At 42.8% G+C, this 16,821-nt stretch overlaps 1 protein-coding gene across 3 annotated transcripts in view; it reads left to right on the forward strand.

Annotated features, from left to right (window-relative positions):
• Window positions 1–13,780: 13,780 nt before the first annotated feature.
• AOAH (acyloxyacyl hydrolase) overlaps window positions 13,781–16,821 on the forward strand; it is a 119,094-nt gene continuing 116,053 nt past the window's right edge. Inside the window, exons 1-2 of one of the 3 annotated variants that reach the window (XM_077809231.1) lie at window positions 13,781–13,887; window positions 14,684–14,835. In XM_077809231.1, coding sequence (XP_077665357.1) covers window positions 14,685–14,835 — 151 coding nt within the window. In that variant the 5' untranslated portion in view covers window positions 13,781–13,887; window position 14,684. Of the gene's footprint in view, window positions 13,974–14,117; window positions 14,228–14,683; window positions 14,836–16,821 lie in introns of those variants that run through there. The other 2 variants (XM_077809233.1, XM_077809232.1) reach the window with 2 other exon arrangements.

Raw genomic sequence — 16,821 nt, forward strand, 5'->3', positions numbered from 1 at the left:
TCCTATGGGCCACATGCTCCTAGATAGCCACTCCCTGTGAGAAGGTTCTTCTGATTGAGGGAGGTGAGGACATAGTATAGCTGTCTTTGGTCTTGATTCTACAAAACTTTGTATTTGATGGGTACCGGGGCAAGATACTCATGGGTGCATGTAAGGCAAAGTTGTTGCCTTGGTACTTCACAGCGAGCAGTGTCCAGTCCCACAAGCTACAGCTCAGAAGTGTAGAGGGTAAAAAGGAAGCTTCGCGAACCAGCTGAGCGGCGGCGAACCAGCTGAGCAGCGGGGGACAGCAGAGCAGCACACAGCAGGAGTTTGCCTGGGAGTTCGCCTGGAGTGAGCCCAGTGAGGCTTACATCTTGCCAACTTCTCTGAGGAAGCTCATAGTAAGAAGGTGGTATGGAAGGGAGGGGTTCAGCTATTGTGACCTGCACTGGATGTGCCATGTTTGTCTTTCTTCCACAGGACAGAAGCGACTTTGTGTGTACAAAGTGCAAGCTGGTCTCCATACTGGAAGAGAAGATTGAAGGTCTGGAGCAACAGATAACGACCCTGCGTTGCATACGAGAAACGAAGGATTTTCTGGACAAAAGTCAGGATATGCTTCTACAGGCACAAAGCTCTAAAGATTTAGAGCAGGTTGCACAGCGGAGCCAAGAGGCCAGTGAAGAAGCTTGGCAACATGTGACCTCCAGAAGAAGAAGGGGGAATGTCCGGGTTCCAGCAACGCGGACACAGGTAACTAACCGCTTTCATGTTCTCTCCACAGGTACCGTTGCGGAGAGTGGACCAGATGATACGTCTGGGGGGAGAAAGCAGAAGGAGACTCCGCTGGTTGGAAGGCATGAGATGCGCTGTCCTGAGATGGGGGGTTCCACGACCACCACTCCCAAGAGAAGGAGGCGGGTGGTGGTGGTCGGGGACTCTCTCCTCCGGGGGACTGAGTCATCTATCTGCCGCCCTGACCGGGAAAACCGAGAAGTCTGCTGCTTGCCGGGGGCTAAGATTCGCGAAGTGACGGAGAGACTGCCGAGACTCATCAAGCCCTCTGATCGCTACCCCTTCCTGCTTCTCCACGTGGGCACCAATGATACTGCCAAGAATGACCTTGAGCGGATCACTGCAGACTACGTGGCTCTGGGAAGAAGGATAAAGGAGTTTGAGGCGCAGGTGGTGTTCTCGTCCATCCTCCCCGTGGAAGGAAAAGGCCTGGGTAGGGACCGCCGAATAGTGGAAGTCAACGAATGGCTACGCAGGTGGTGTCGGAGAGAAGGCTTTGGATTCTTTGACCATGGGATGGTGTTCCATGAAGGAGGAGTGCTGGGCAGAGACGGGCTCCACCTTACGAAGAGAGGGAAGAGCATCTTTGCGAGCAGGCTAGGTAACCTAGTGAGGAGGGTTTAAACTAGGTTCACCGGGGGAAGGAGACCAAAGCCCTGAGGTAAGTGGGAAAGTGGGATACCGGGAGGAAGCACAGGCAGGAATGTCTGTGAAGGGAGGGCTCCTGCCTCATACTGAGAATGAGGGGCGATCAGCAGATTATCTCACGTGCTTATATACGAATGCACAAAGCCTTGGAAACAAGCAGGGAGAACTGGAGGTCCTGGTGATGTCAAGGAATTATGACGTGATTGGAATAACAGAGACTTGGTGGGATAACTCACATGACTGGAGTACTGTCATGGATGGTTATAAACTGTTCAGGAAGGACAGGCAGGGCAGAAAAGGTGGGGGAGTAGCACTGTATGTAAGGGAGCAGTATGACTGCTCAGAGCTCCGGTACGATACTGCAGAAAAACCTGAGTGTCTCTGGATTAAGTTTAGAAGTGTGAGCAACAGGAGTGATGTAGTGGTGGGAGTCTGCTATAGACCACCGGACCAGGGGGATGAGATGGATGAGGCTTTCTTCCGGCAGCTCGCAGAAGCTACTAGATCGCATGCCCTGGTTCTCATGGGTGACTTTAATTTTCCTGATATCTGCTGGGAGAGCAGTACAGCGGTGCATAGACAATCCAGGAAGTTTTTGGAAAGCGTAGGAGACAATTTCCTGGTGCAAGTGCTAGAGGAGCCAACTAGGGGGGGAGCTTTTCTTGACCTGCTGCTCACAAACCAGGAAGAATTAGTAGGGGAAGCAAAAGTGGATGGGAATCTGGGAGGCAGTGACCATGAGTTGGTTGAGTTCAGGATCCTGGCACAGGGAAGAAAGGTAAGCAGCAGGATACGGACCCTGGACTTCAGGAAAGCAGACTTCAACTCCCTCAGGGAACGGATGGGTAGGATCCCCTGGGGGACTAACATGAAGGGGAAAGGAGTCCAGGATAGCTGGCTGCATTTCAAGGAATCCCTGTTGAGGTTACAGGGACAAACCATCCCGATGTGTCGAAAGAATAGTAAATATGGCAGGCGACCAGCTTGGCTTAACGGTGAAATCCTAGCGGATCTTAAGCATAAAAAAGAAGCTTACAAGAAGTGGAAGGTTGGACATATGACCAGGGAAGAGTATAAAAATATTGCTCGGGCATGTAGGAATGAAATTAGGAGGGCCAAATCGCACCTGGAGCTGCAGCTAGCGAGAGATGTTAAGAGTAACAAGAAGGGTTTCTTCAGGTATGTTGGCAACAAGAAGAAAGCCAAGGAAAGTGTGGGCCCCTTAATGAATGAGGGAGGCAACCTAGTGACGGAGGATGTGGAAAAAGCTAATGTACTCAATGATTTTTTTGCCTCTGTCTTCACGAACAAGGTCAGCACCCAGAATGCTGTGCTGGGCATCACAACATGGGGAATAGATGGCCAGCCCTCTGTGGAGAAAGAGGTGGTTAGGGACTATTTAGGAAAACTGGACGTGCACAAGTCCATGGGGCCAGATGAGTTGCATCCGAGAGTGCTAAAGGAACTGGCGGCTGTGATTGCAGAGCCATTGGCCATTATCTTTGAAAACTCGTGGTGAACCGGGGAAGTCCCGGATGACTGGAAAAAGGCTAATGTAGTGCCAATCTTTAAAAAAGGGAAGAAGGAGGATCCTGGGAACTACAGGCCAGTCAGCCTCACTTCAGTCCCTGGAAAAATCATGGAGCAGGTCCTCAAAGAATCAATCCTGAAGCACTTACATGAGAGGAAAGTGATCAGGAACAGTCAGCATGGATTCACCAAGGGAAGGTCATGCCTGACTAATCTAATCGCCTTCTATGATGAGATTACTGGTTCTGTGGATGAAGGGAAAGCAGTGGATGTATTGTATCTTGACTTTAGCAAAGCTTTTGACACGGTCTTCCACAGTATTCTTGTCAGCAAGTTAAGGAAGTATGGGCTGGATGAATGCACCATAAGGTGGGTAGAAAGTTGGCTAGATTGTCGGGCTCAACGGGTAGTGATCAATGGCTCCATGTCTAGTTGGCAGCCGGTGTCAAGTGGAGTGCCCCAGGGGTCGGTCCTGGGGCCGGTTTTGTTCAATATCTTCATAAATGATCTGGAGGATGGTGTGGATTGCACTCTCAGCAAATTTGCGGATGATACTAAACTGGGAGGAGTGGTAGATACATTGGAGGGCAGGGATAGGATACAGAGGGACCTAGACAAATTGGAGGATTGGGCCAAAAGAAATCTGATGAGGTTCAATAAGGATAAGTGCAGGGTCCTGCCCTTAGGATAGAAGAACCCAATGCACAGCTACAGACTAGGGACCGAATGGCTAGGCAGCAGTTCTGTGGAAAAGGACCTAGGGGTGACAGTGGACGAGAAGCTGGATATGAGCCAGCAGTGTGTCCTTGTTGCCAAGAAGGCCAATGGCATTTTGGGATGTATAAGTAGGGGCATAGCGAGCAGATCGAGGGACGTGATCGTCCCCCTCTATTCGACATTGGTGAGGCCTCATCTGGAGTACTGTGTCCAGTTTTGGGCCCCACACTACAAGAAGGATGTGGATAAATTGGAGAGAGTCCAGCGAAGGGCAACAAAAATGATTAGGGGTCTGGAACACATGAGTTATGAGGAGAGGCTGAGGGAACTGGGATTGTTTAGTCTGCAGAAGAGAAGAATGAGGGGGGATTTGATAGCTGCTTTCAACTACCTGAGAGGTAGTTCCAGAGAGGATGGTTCTAGACTATTCTCAGTGGTGGAAGAGGACAGGACAAGGAGTAATGGTCTCAAGTTGCAGTGGGGGAGGTTCAGGTTGGATATTAGGAAAAACTTTTTCACTAGGAGGATGGTGAAACACTGGAATGAGTTGCCTAGGGAGGTGGTGGAATCTCCTTCCTTAGACGTTTTTAAGGTCAGGCTTGACAAAGCCCTGGCTGGGATGATTTAATTGGGTATGGATCCTGCTTTTGAGCAGGGGGTTGGACTAGATGACCTCCTGAGGTCCCTTCCAACCCTGATATTCTATGATTCTATGAAAGAGGCTTGGGCAGAAAATGGATGTGTCTGAGAAGATATGGACATCTAGGCAACCTATTTTATTTATTCTGCATAGTGCACCTATCCTCATACTGTCTAGGAGTAGATGCTTATGATAATGAAACACTTAACTATGTGTTCTCCTTTTGGGCCTTACGTCTGTCACTAGTCAGGAACACAGATGATCTCACCGAAGAATTCTCAAAGCAGGATTGAGTTCTGTACACTCCTTATTCTCCTTCTATCTTGTATTTCAATCAAGGCAAAGCTCTACACTTGCTCTGTTCAGAATCAGCCCCCCTAGTGGGAATCTGAAGTATCATTCATCAGATACACCAGATGACAAAATAACAGGTACTTTAGAAATGCATGCAATATCTGGTATTTTGGTATATTTGTTGTATTTGAAAAATTTATATATATATATATATATATATATATATATATATATATATATATATATATATATATATATATATATATATATAAAGTGTGCAATAAGCTGTGGTGTATACCTCTGGGTAATTGTTATGATTTTGTTTCCTGAACAGTGTTTCTTTAAATTTCTAGGAATCTGATCCTTGTTGAAGGCCACTGCCATTTTGTTTTCAGTTCAAATGCAGTTTGCTATAGAAGAGACATACACTGTGTTCTCTCAAGGAGAATGTACCCATTTTCTTTCTTTCATTGTTTTTAAATTTGTTTCCTGAGAATTTAGTGAAAAGTGACCCAGAACTGTGGTGGTGTCTATGTGGTGCATTCTCCCTCACTGGAAAGTTTAATGTCAAGATTGGATGTTTATCCAAAAGATATGCTCTAGATCAAATAGGAATTAATACAGGGAAGTTGTATGGCCTGTGTTATACAGGAGATCATATTAGATTATCACAATGGTCCCTTATGATCTATGAATCTATACATCTATTTGCTTTCCCTTTTGGCCTGACAGACCCCCCAATGCTCAATCCTGCAAACTTCACTCATTGAAATGTCCTTTCTAAAGTAATAAGAAGTCTCACTGAGTTTCCTAGTCAATGGAACTACTCAGGTGAATATGGTTTGCAGGACTGAGCCCCAAGTTGTTGACTTCCCGGACACAGTGTAAAGCCAATCTGTTTACTCAGATTTTTGTCTTTGTGGGAGCTGGCTGTGATGAAGGCAAAGAATTTCATGATCAAGTTGGAGTCTATTTAATTTGACGTTTGTCATGAAATTGTGCCTATTGCTTTAAATATGAAATATGCACTCAGAGCCTGCATGATGAGTGGTGTTAAGCAAATAAATAAAATGAAGTGAGAGAATCTGGGGATAGTACACAGTTAACTTCTTTGCTAAGCAAAGGTCTGAGTGAAAATATTTCTCCCCACCTCAGTATAACTACAGATAAAATTATCTGCTCTCTCTATTTGTTGGTCTGTGATATTTATATGGTACCAACCACTAGTATCTAGACAAAGAATACAGAATTAGGATAAGAAAACTGAATAATAAGTCTTTCTGATATCTTGATGTTCAGCTGCTTAAGCTTGATTTTAAAAAAAACCCTTTTTATAATCGGCATATATTTGGGCACCCCCTGTGCAAAAAAGGAGTTGCCTGCTCTCAAAAATCTTGGAGCACATTCGTGCGGCAGATGAACTGATTTGTAACGCTGAAACAGACAGGAATAATTTACTTGGCTAGACTTTGCTAATGCCTATGCCTATACGCCTCGTACTTTAATAAACCTTGAACTGAGCATATATCAAGTTTCTGAAAGGATTCAATAACTCATCAGAGAGTGTTATGGTTCTTTTTATGTATCCAGAAGTGAGATTAGAAAAAGCGTTAGAAAAGAATTATAAGGAGGTGTTGATTTATCTGAAATACTATTTATGTTTCATTGAATCAGCTAGTTGAATCAGCTAGTTAAATCAGCTGAAAAAGGACTGCAGAAGGCCAGTAATGAGAGGGGGAGTCAGCCAACCAGTCAGCTATCCCACAGAGCACAAAGTACAGTATCTTGATGGCTGACTTAATGGTTCCAACCTGGGCAATAGTACCAGAGACCAGGTGGAAGGAAGCATTCTGCATTCAAGGGATTGGTGGAGTGCGAAAGTACAATACAGTGCCTGATTCTTCTCACTTACACCATCTTACGGCTACCTTGATTTCACTGGTTTGATTTCATTGGTACTACTCGTGGTTTGTGAGAGAAGAATCAGACTGGTAATCTCCATGATTAGGCCTCTTAAAAGGGGAATTAACTCTACCAAACTCTAGTCTAGTGAATTCTAGTCACTTATCCTATCAGGTAAATCAGTAAAGTGCCTGAGCAAGTGGTGTTATATTTTCTTCAGGAATGCAAGAATTTTTCTTTCTTTCTAACCATAATAAACCTTACGTAGAGAAAAATCTATCATGATTCCGGAACAAACAGGCACGCCCAAAAGTTTCGCAACCAGCATAATAACAAAAGGGAGTGAGGAAAGAGCTACATATGAATAAAGTAATTCCCTTGTGCATATGGGTGCTGAGAGGATAAATTCCTTAATTATTGTGAGGTGCTCAGATACTATAGTAATTGGGACTGTGTCCCCATATATTCTGCTTTTATATACACAGGCAGGATTAAACTAGGAGTAACTCCACTGATTTCAAAGCTGTTAAATGAGCATAAAACTGCTGTAAGTGAAAGGAGACTTAGGCATCTATACAGTTTTAAAATCAAATACGGATTTTTTAAAGACATATGTTCAGCCTCGATTTCAAAAGGAATTATATCAATGAAGTTCTATGGCCTGTGTTATGCAGGAGGTCAGACAAGATGATCACAGCGGTCCCTTCTGGCCTTGGAATCGATGTAATAGACCGATAAATGCAGATTATTCATGAATCAGATTTCTGTAAAAATACCTGGAAGACCAAGGTTTGTGTGCTGATTTGTCATTTGCACTGGGATTATCTGTGTAAGGTTATCAACCTGTACAACATTAGCACAACAGGAATATATGGCATTTAGTGTTTAACTAAAGGATAGGTTCACCTTTTTGCTATGTGCATAACTGGTACTGAGTCTCCTAAAATTCATACTGTTTAAACTGAGTATGTGTAACCCACACACCTTCTGGGTGTGGTGTTCTGTCCCACCTAGTGGCACTGAGACCACTTGAAGACAGAGATAAAATGAGTTGGCTCTACAGCCTTAGCTAACAGGCAGTTGGCTTTTAGCTCATGCAGTTGAGGCTCATGCACTAAGCTCCAGAGATCCCAGGTTTGATCCTGCCTGCCTACGACAGGGGACTGTCGTAAATCCTAAGAGTCTTGAGCACATTAATATGGCTAGGCTTCCTGTACAGTATGGAAACTCTGTAAATGGCTGGATGACTAATTGCTTGTTTAATTAATAGTTTAAAAATCATCTTGTAATGGCTCTGCGTATTTATACATGCGTCACTGGGAAATGTCTCTTTAAAAAACAAATGTTGATATTTTTATGCTACCACCAATACAGTTTATATAGGCACAACATATGTCCCATTTATAATCACAAAAAAACACAGTCACAAAGCTCAAACAATACATTTAAACAATGTTGTAATCCCTAGTTTACACTAAGAATGCCCATTTTGACATGTTTGTGCCACAAACCAAACTGTGGAGTAATTGTTACCATTTTTAATGGGTCTTTTATCTACAGATATCTCATGTTCTGACAAAGACTAGGGAGTACTGTTAATATTATTTTCACCAATGGAGCGAAGCCCAGATGGAATAAATGTAATCAGCCCTTGAGGTGTTACACTCACAACTACGAATACTTTTCACACGATGCTACCTGTAAATGTTTTTGACCAGAACCAGTAAAAATTGAAATAGTTGCTACATTTCTGATTAAACTGACTGTACAGTGGTAATTCTGCAAGGATGGATTTCATGGATCTCATTCTCTATTGGCTTGGAACATATGAATCACTTACACCAGTGTGACGTGAAAGTAAAATGCTACCATTCTGAGTTGGTAGTGTTTTACATCCAATTTGCATAGGATTAATTGACTATATCAAGTGCAAGGCTTTGGAGAATCTGGTCCAGTGTTTCAAGTTTTTCTTACAATATGACACAATGTTCTCATTAATCCCTCCTCCCATCATCATCTCCTCATCAATAACCCCCACACCCTTGTTCTCATTAACTCATCATGTGTTTAGACTAGTAAAGCAGGAATTATGTCTTATTTATGGCCACACAGCCAAAACTCTGTGTCAGCACAGAACCAAATGCAGGATCAGGACTTATGTATTTAAAGCTGTACATGCAACCCTATGGTGCTATAAATGTGTTTTGTTACTGAAATAACGATTATGGTTGTATCTACAAACTTAGAACAATCGGCTAAAATGCGATACATATGCTGTTAATTTGGAGACATTTTATATTATCACTTCTATTCTAAAAGTCTTAAATGTCTTGATTCACATATTTTGTTACACCTGAAACTGAACTGAGTAATGTCAGCAATTTACATTTCAAAAAGCACAGATGTCAACAGCTCTTGCAGGCTGAGACAGATAATTTCATTAAAGGTTACAGAATAAAGGATAATCACCTCTTCTACAGCATAGTAATAGGTCAGAACACATTCTCAGATATGAATGTAGAACAATATTGGTTTGAATGCTTTCCCTGGAGTTTTGAATGACAAGGAGATTGAAAGAGAGTCGGAGAGCGATGTATAACTTGAACCACAAGCAGCAACTGATAAGGAAACCAGAGTGGGGAAATGACTCACTTGGATGTGGCACTGTAGAAAATCCACATGGGGCCTTGGAAATGTTCATCCATGCCAGCGATAATGCGCCAACCACAGAGATGATTATGACAGTCCCAGAAATTGTAAGAGTGGTAATGAAAAATATCCAACTCAATGAACCAGTGAGAATTTAGCTGTCAAAGGCCACTGTGAAAATAAAAACATGAAAAGGGAGCAAGGTGATCACTGGTCTAAAGGTTTCTTTCTGCTGGATTTATATCTTGTAGGCAGATTTCTAAAACGTGAGGTACATATCCGCTCACTTAAAAAGAGCAAATAACATGTCCAATAAGAGAGGCCTTCCAAAGTAACTATAAAATTGTCAATATATTTGAGTGTGAGAGAGACATATTTTTAAATTAAATAAAATATTATCAAAACAAGAAAGTTATAATGGTAATGGGTGACGAATACAACAGATTAGAGTAGACTGAGTATATATTTTTTCAATTGTTATTCCTTTGGGAATGTTGAATAGCGTATTTAAAGCCTTATCCACCCTAGGAAAATTAGGATCCAATATTCAGCACTACTGCATCCTCATCGGTGTCAGCTGCAGTGGAGTCTATAGTGTAGATAGGGCACAGTGCTTTTGCCCCCGGTCATCTGACTTTCCTTATGGTAGGTGTTGGGAGCTGATGTAAAGAGCTTTTCAAAGGAAACCATTTGTAGTGTACGGCGACAAGCTTTGAGTCCTATAATACCCAGGAACTGTGCTGCATGTTCTTGAGTGCCAGCAACTGCCACCTTATCGATTTTGGCATATATACAAATATTAGAGCACTCTTACAACAGCAGGGTGACACAACATGGTGATAAAAAAGTTTGAGTCCTGTCTACGCTGCAGTTGCCATTGTTGGGGTCATGTAGTAATTTTTGTTGTCAGAAGGGGGTCACGGTGCAATGAAGTTTGAGAATCCCTGAAATCCCTAGTCCTAGGAGGTCCTTAGTGTCTCTTTCAAGATGGTGCATGGGCCCCTCACCTCCTAGTGATTGAAATAGGAGTTGAAGAAGCTCAGTGTAACTGTAGCATCTATTACGCTCAGAACTGCACAGGGTCAGGTATTTAGTTAGGGATTACACTGCAGCGTAGGCATATCCTAAATGGCCCCCGTTACAGTAGTATCTGAGCCCCTCACAATCTTTTACTGTATTTACCTCACAACATCCCTGTGAGGTAGAGAGTACTATTAACTCCATTTCACAGGTGGGCAACTGGGACAGAGAGAGACTAACAGCCAGTTTTTCAAAGGTATTTAGGGCCTATGGATGCAGATAGATATCTGTTGGGATTTACCTGGCTGGCAGTGCTTGCCACTTAAGTCCAGGTCTTGCAGCTGTTGCGAAATGACCCTGTATCACTATTGTTGCTGATTCTGAATTAACATTCAGATGGGAATTGCCAGTTCTCAGGCACTCATTTTACCATCCTTACATGCGAAGTCCCAGTGAAATTAATGAGGCAGAGTATGTTACTGCTCAACGTGTGCAGGGGCAGAGAGGAGATGCGGCAACATAGAAAATGTGTGTGGAGTCAGGCATCCTTCAGATCTGGAGAATAGAGATGTAAAGTCCCAACTAGCTGTTAAGACATCAAAATTCACCTCCTGCTTAGGGCAAGACTAATGCCACACGTAGGCTTAATTTCCCCAGCCTCCTTCTGATGTGTATATCTCTTACCCACACACAGTTGACTCAATGCAGGTGTGTGGGAGGGGGATGAAGGTGCAGTGAGCACTTTCCTCTATCCTCCAATGCACCCATGCAAGTATCAAGCAATATTTGGCAACAGGGTGCTGGGAAAAACAGGAGATGAAGATTAGATAACAGAAGTGTCTCTAGGCAGTAGGCCTTCTCCCTAGCATCCTGTAGGAGGCAGAATTTTGCCTATTGTAGTTGTTTTATTTATTATTTATTTGTGTTGAGGCAGCGTAGAGAGGTCTTTAGTCAGGAATGGGTCTGAGGCTCTTAGTTTGGAAGAAATTTCAAGGCTTTTTTTCCTCATTAATCTCATTCACATTCTTATCAAGGGTTTCAGAGTAGCAACCGTGTTAGTCTGTATTCGCAAAAAGAAAAGGAGTACTTGTGGTACCTTAGAGACTAACTAATTTATTTGAGCATAAGCTTTCGTGAGCTACTTATCAAGACGTTTGCAATATTACCTGTTCCCTCATTGTTGTACTAAAGTGAATATATAGATCATAAAGACCAGTAAATTGATAATGTCAAAGCGCCTTAAGTATCTGCTATTAACATTTTTACCTTCAAAATACCTTTGGCAAAAGGAAAGAGTGAGTAGCTGAGTTAATTTTTGCCTGGCCTCTAAAATTGACCATGTAAATCCTGTATTTGCCTAGTCAGACTGCATTTTAAGAGGTTTATTTTTAAAATTGGTTTAATAGCTTTGAAAATATATAAAATGTAGGGAAAAAACACTCAGATCTTTGTTACACAGACCTCTGCATCACTGCACCAGTATTTCTAACACCACATATGTGTAACAAATAACATAACTGATAAAAAACTACAACAACACTGTAAATAACTGATAAAAGATGAGAACTATATTCTTTCCTGGCTTACATCCCCAGCAGCAGCTGAGTATCTGGCCAATGTATGTAAATATTTTCTAAGTGGCAGTGATGTTATTTAGATTTGTATTTTGCTGCAGATATAAAATGGAACCAGTTCAAAAGATCTAGGTGCTAGGAATATTTTCCAGCATGAGTATGAGAGCTCTGGCTTTTGAAGCAGCTTCTTATGAGCCAGTATCCATGGTTTTAAAGGACTTCAAAGTATTATTGGGAACCAACTAATATGTGTGTTAAAAAGGTTTAATAGGGGATTAAGGGAGATGCAGACACTGTAGCATAATGTCTTTTTATAGTGAGTTTTTATTGAGATAGAAAACAATCCCTGTGGATTACAGGCACTGGCATATTGAAAAGGTAATTTACACTAACATATTTGCTTGTCTGCTGTTGAAAATAGAGGCCATTCACGATGAAGATTGCCAGCTTCAAGAAGAAGAACAAGTGGAGACAGGCTTGAGAAATTCAAGTACTAATTATTACATTTATTTTGTTTTTAATGTTCATTAAGGGCAATGTACTGAATAGTCCTGAGTTCCGGTTTAAAGGATGAAATTACATATACCATGAGGTGCATCCATTTACATTTTTGAATAAACCTTTTTGCAGCCATTGCATCGGAATTTGAACATGTCTTTTTGTTCCTTAAAATGAAGACAAACGTTCAGTTCTTGAACCCTCTTTGATAAATATTTGTCTAGCTTTTATATTAACTAGGTTCCTTATGGGAAGAAAGACAACACAATTTGTGACTGTTTGTTTATACTAAGGTAGCACTTAGAGACCCCAACTAGAGCTTAAAGTGCGCCTGGTCAAAATGGGTTGCAGGCCCAGGAAATACAATTTCTAGGCGGCAACCTGGGTTGCTAAGGAGTGTATAGTTTTCATACGGCCCTCTCACTGGTTGCTTTCCCCACTTGCCTGCCTCCTGGGGTAGAGCAGCCATTCAGGCCTGCTGCAGGAATCCATCAGCGATCTCTCCCCAACCCCTCAGCAATCCAACACCTTTCTCACAGGAGGGAAGAGGGGTGAAGGAGCAGAAAGAGCCCAGCACCTCAGAGTGGCTCCATTCCCTTCCCTCCCCACCCCAGCAACACTTGGCTGGGGAAGGAAGAGGGAGGACCCCACTGCAGCCTGCTACAGCCTGGGAGAGGGGGTGAAGAACTCCAGGAGCTACAGGACAAGGAGAGGGGAGGCGGGGGTGGGGGGGGCAGAATAGATATGGGAGTAGAACTAATGTGAGGATTGTGGGGACAGGACTGATTTGGTGATTAGGGGCAGAATTAATTGCTGGGTGAGGGGCAGGCAGATGTGATGGTGATGTGACCCCCACCCACTTTTTTTAGACCACTTTAAGCACTGTTGCCACCTGAGATTGGAGCCCTCTTGTACCCCCCTGCCAGAGGCTGGCTAAGCCCTAAGAATTTATAAGCCAAAGGGAAAAAAAACAGACAAAAAGTAGGAGAAATGGAATATGATTAGCCCCATTTTATAGATGGGGAACTGAAGCACAGATACAACAAGCAACTCCAGTGGCAGACCTGGGAAATGAACCCCGAGACCTAATCCAGTGTTTTACCCAGAGGACCATCCTTCCTCCCACTCCTACGGCCTCTGTAGTTAAGACATTTGGGCTCATTCCATCTCTGCCATTACGCCATTTTAAGTTAACATTTCGCTATTCATTTCTGCTGCAGGCAGAGGTGGACTTTACTTCAATTTTTGTTTCAAACCTTATTTGAAAAACAGGCAGCAAACCTTCAGGTGCTTAGATGGTCCAAGCAGGAAATGTATCTGGCTTTTTAACCCTCAGACACTGGTGGGGGTTGTAAACAAACTTTGAAAATACTGATGAGAATAGAGATGTCCAAGTCTGCTTTGAATCAGTCAGCTCCCTGCATCCCCTTTGTTCCCATTATGTTGGCAACTTGGCTTGGCTTCTTTTCTTTCCTCATCATTAGACTTCAGCAGAATGACACAAGTAAAACACTGGTCTGGGAACCCTACAGCCTAATTGCCACCCCCCACAGTGATCAAACTACACTTGTTAAGAAAAAGGGAAGAAGAAAACAGAAGACTGAGCTGTTTGCTGGGAGTGTGTCACCAACTCGGAGGGTATTTTCTTCTATTATTAATATTCATTATTTCTATCTGAAAGTGGAAGGTCCAGGCTGAGATACTACTGGAAGAGTCTGGGTTAGGTATTATTTTTTTCTGGGCTTTTTTCTTTTGTGTTTTGTTTTTGCCACACTAGCTGTGCCGGGGAGTGTCTTGCTTTATTAATGCCGAGCGGCTCCAGCACTTGCTGTGGTTTTATGATCAGTTAGTCATCTGCTGCTGCTGCCCTTGCTACAAGTGGCTGAAGAGCCCAGAGCCACAGCAGTGCATACGGGCCCCCTTCTGTTCCAGGGCCAGCAGGGAAGGAAAAGGAGGGAAAGAGAAAGGGATAATACAGGTGTGGGGGAGCTGGGGGAGGGTACAGTCCTACTGATTTTCTCTAAGTTCCTGATGAGAGGGGGGATGTTGTGTGAGTGCTAGTGAGGGAGGGGGAGCCTCTCTAGGTACTATGAGGGAGGAGAGACCCCTGGGTACTAGTGAGAGGCTGTGCAACTGTCCGTGAATATTAGTAATTGGGGATTGGAGGAAGAGACCCTCCCTGAGTACCAGTGAAGGGTGTGTGTGTGTGGAGGGGGGGAATATATGTGTGTGTGAGATTCTCCCTGAGCACCAAAAGAGCAGCTGGGGGTGAAAGAGACGCTCCCTGTGTAGCAGGGAGGGTGTGTGAGTTTCTTTCTGTCCCCCAGATTATGAATGAGAAGCAGGTGTGCCATTCTCTCCCTGAGTATTAGGGGTATGTGTGTCCCTGAGTACTCTTCCTATATTACAGTTCGTTCTTTCTTCCTTTCTCTAGGATGAGGGGGTCCTGGCAGGCGTTTCCCCCTCTATTCTTCTCCCTTTTCCTCCTCATGCTTCCACTGAAGGACATCTCAACCTCACCTCTCTCTGGTAGAGCCCAACCAACTTTGGTCTCTGGTGGGAGTGACAATGGACACACCTGTCTTGGTATGTATTCAGGTTTTGTTTGCTTGCTTTGTTCGTTCATTTGTTATTACACTGGTAAACAGAGGCTAGCTGTGCACGTAATAAATCATCCTTTATCTGTTTCAACAGCTGCCACTGCTGCAAACCACCAGTAATCTTAGCCCAAATAATAACTGTTTTAAGACTCTCAAGGCTAACATGGGATTTGGAGCTGCTGTTTGATAGAATTCATACCCTTGGTCTGCAGGAAATATTAGTGATACTGGCTTTCACACCTAGTAGCTAGAGAACCGAAAACAGGATGTGATTGTTTTTAATATTTATTGTGGCTGTTTTGAATGTATGTTACTATGTTTTATTTTATTGTACAGATGAGCTCCCCTTTCCCTCCCCCAAGACACCCTCAAAAAACAGAAGTTTCATCTCAGTTGGTTTTGCCTGGCAAAATCTTCTTAAGAAATACATTTAGGTTTGGGACACAGAGCTTTGTCAGTGCTTCTTTGGGTTTGACAATATGTTCCTGGTGTTCAGGGTGAAATTCATCTAATGTGAAGGGCCTGTGCAAGGCTTTTTGCATCACTTAAGCATTTACCTGCTTTGGAGGATGTGTCTGCTCTGGTCTGAAAGGCCAGCACAAAGGGAAGCATTGAGAAATGTTAGGGAAGAAGCCTTGAGATACATGGATTCAGTGGTCCTAACTACCTGTATAAATGACATGGAGGTTTGCAGCTCCTTTTCCAACTTGCATGCTGAACCAGTAGCCATGGATGTTGAGATGTGATTTAAATGCACACACCCAGGGTCCATGCACTTAACCAAATATGAGATGATTTGGGCTTTATGAGGGTGGAGTGATGTTCACCCAACATGGACTTGGTCAATTTACTCCCAAGGTGTAGCGAATCTGATAAAAGTACTAATGTAAGAGTCATCTCGGAGCATTTCTGACATCTGTGGTTAAAGTGCAGTAGGCAGGAGAATCAACCAAGGTAGGGAGTTGAGCTTTTATTGATTTATTTTTAATTGACATATAGTGACAAAACAAACATCAATTTGCTTTGTGACCAAACAGACACCTTTTTGTCCCTCTCTAGATAATTCAGTTTTCACTGAATTAGTTCCCATAGGATTCACATATCAGTTTTCACACTGTTTATACAAGTTTTGTTACGTTTCTGTGTGTATAAGGAAGAATCCTCTATTTTGAGTCTATAAAATTACTTTTATGATTCGGAAACGGAGAATTAAATGTAGGCTTTGTAAAAACAAGCTTTTGCAAAACTTAAGATGAGTAGAAAACTTTTCCATGAATTAAAAATGTGTAATAGGAACAGTTGTTTTTCAACAAATAAATGTTGCCCTGCAGTGTCTGTAACCCAATCACTGAAGCACGGGGAACCTGAAAGTGAAACGAACTGTAAACATAGCAAAATGGAATTAATTGCTATTTACTGTCCAAGGAGACAGCCGTGCAAATGGTAAACAAACAATACAAACAGTGAAAAGTAAATTGTATTTTTTAAATTCCTTCAGTTGTAATAATTCAAGTTTTAACATGGGTAAGGGATTTAGTTTGCTTACAATATGTGATTTTTGTTAAAGTTTGTGTCCCTTTAATTTTTGCACAAGGCCATTATCTATCTTATCTATCTTTGAATACCACATCCATCAACATGGTAAGCATCTGAATCCTAGCTGGCTGCATAAGGCACTGGAATACAAGGGAAGTAAATTCTACTTTCATCCCATCCCTAACATCATTGACCCTCCATCTAATATCTCTTCCCTCTTTGAAGAGACCTTCAAAACTCTGCCCCTACACTTTGTGTATAGAGAGAGAGAATCCAGATCACTCTTCTTGATGTAGAGAAAATCACTAATTGTGCTGAAACCATCTATGTGACAACAGAATTTGACTCATGACCAAAACAGATTGTCATGCCCCTGAAAACTCTGCAAGCTAAATTGGTGCTGTTCAGATAATTAAAAATGCAAGTGCAGGGGGCC

This window comes from Eretmochelys imbricata, chromosome 2 (assembly GCF_965152235.1).
Source record: "Eretmochelys imbricata isolate rEreImb1 chromosome 2, rEreImb1.hap1, whole genome shotgun sequence".
In the NCBI taxonomy this organism is placed as follows: Eukaryota; Metazoa; Chordata; order Testudines; family Cheloniidae; genus Eretmochelys; species Eretmochelys imbricata.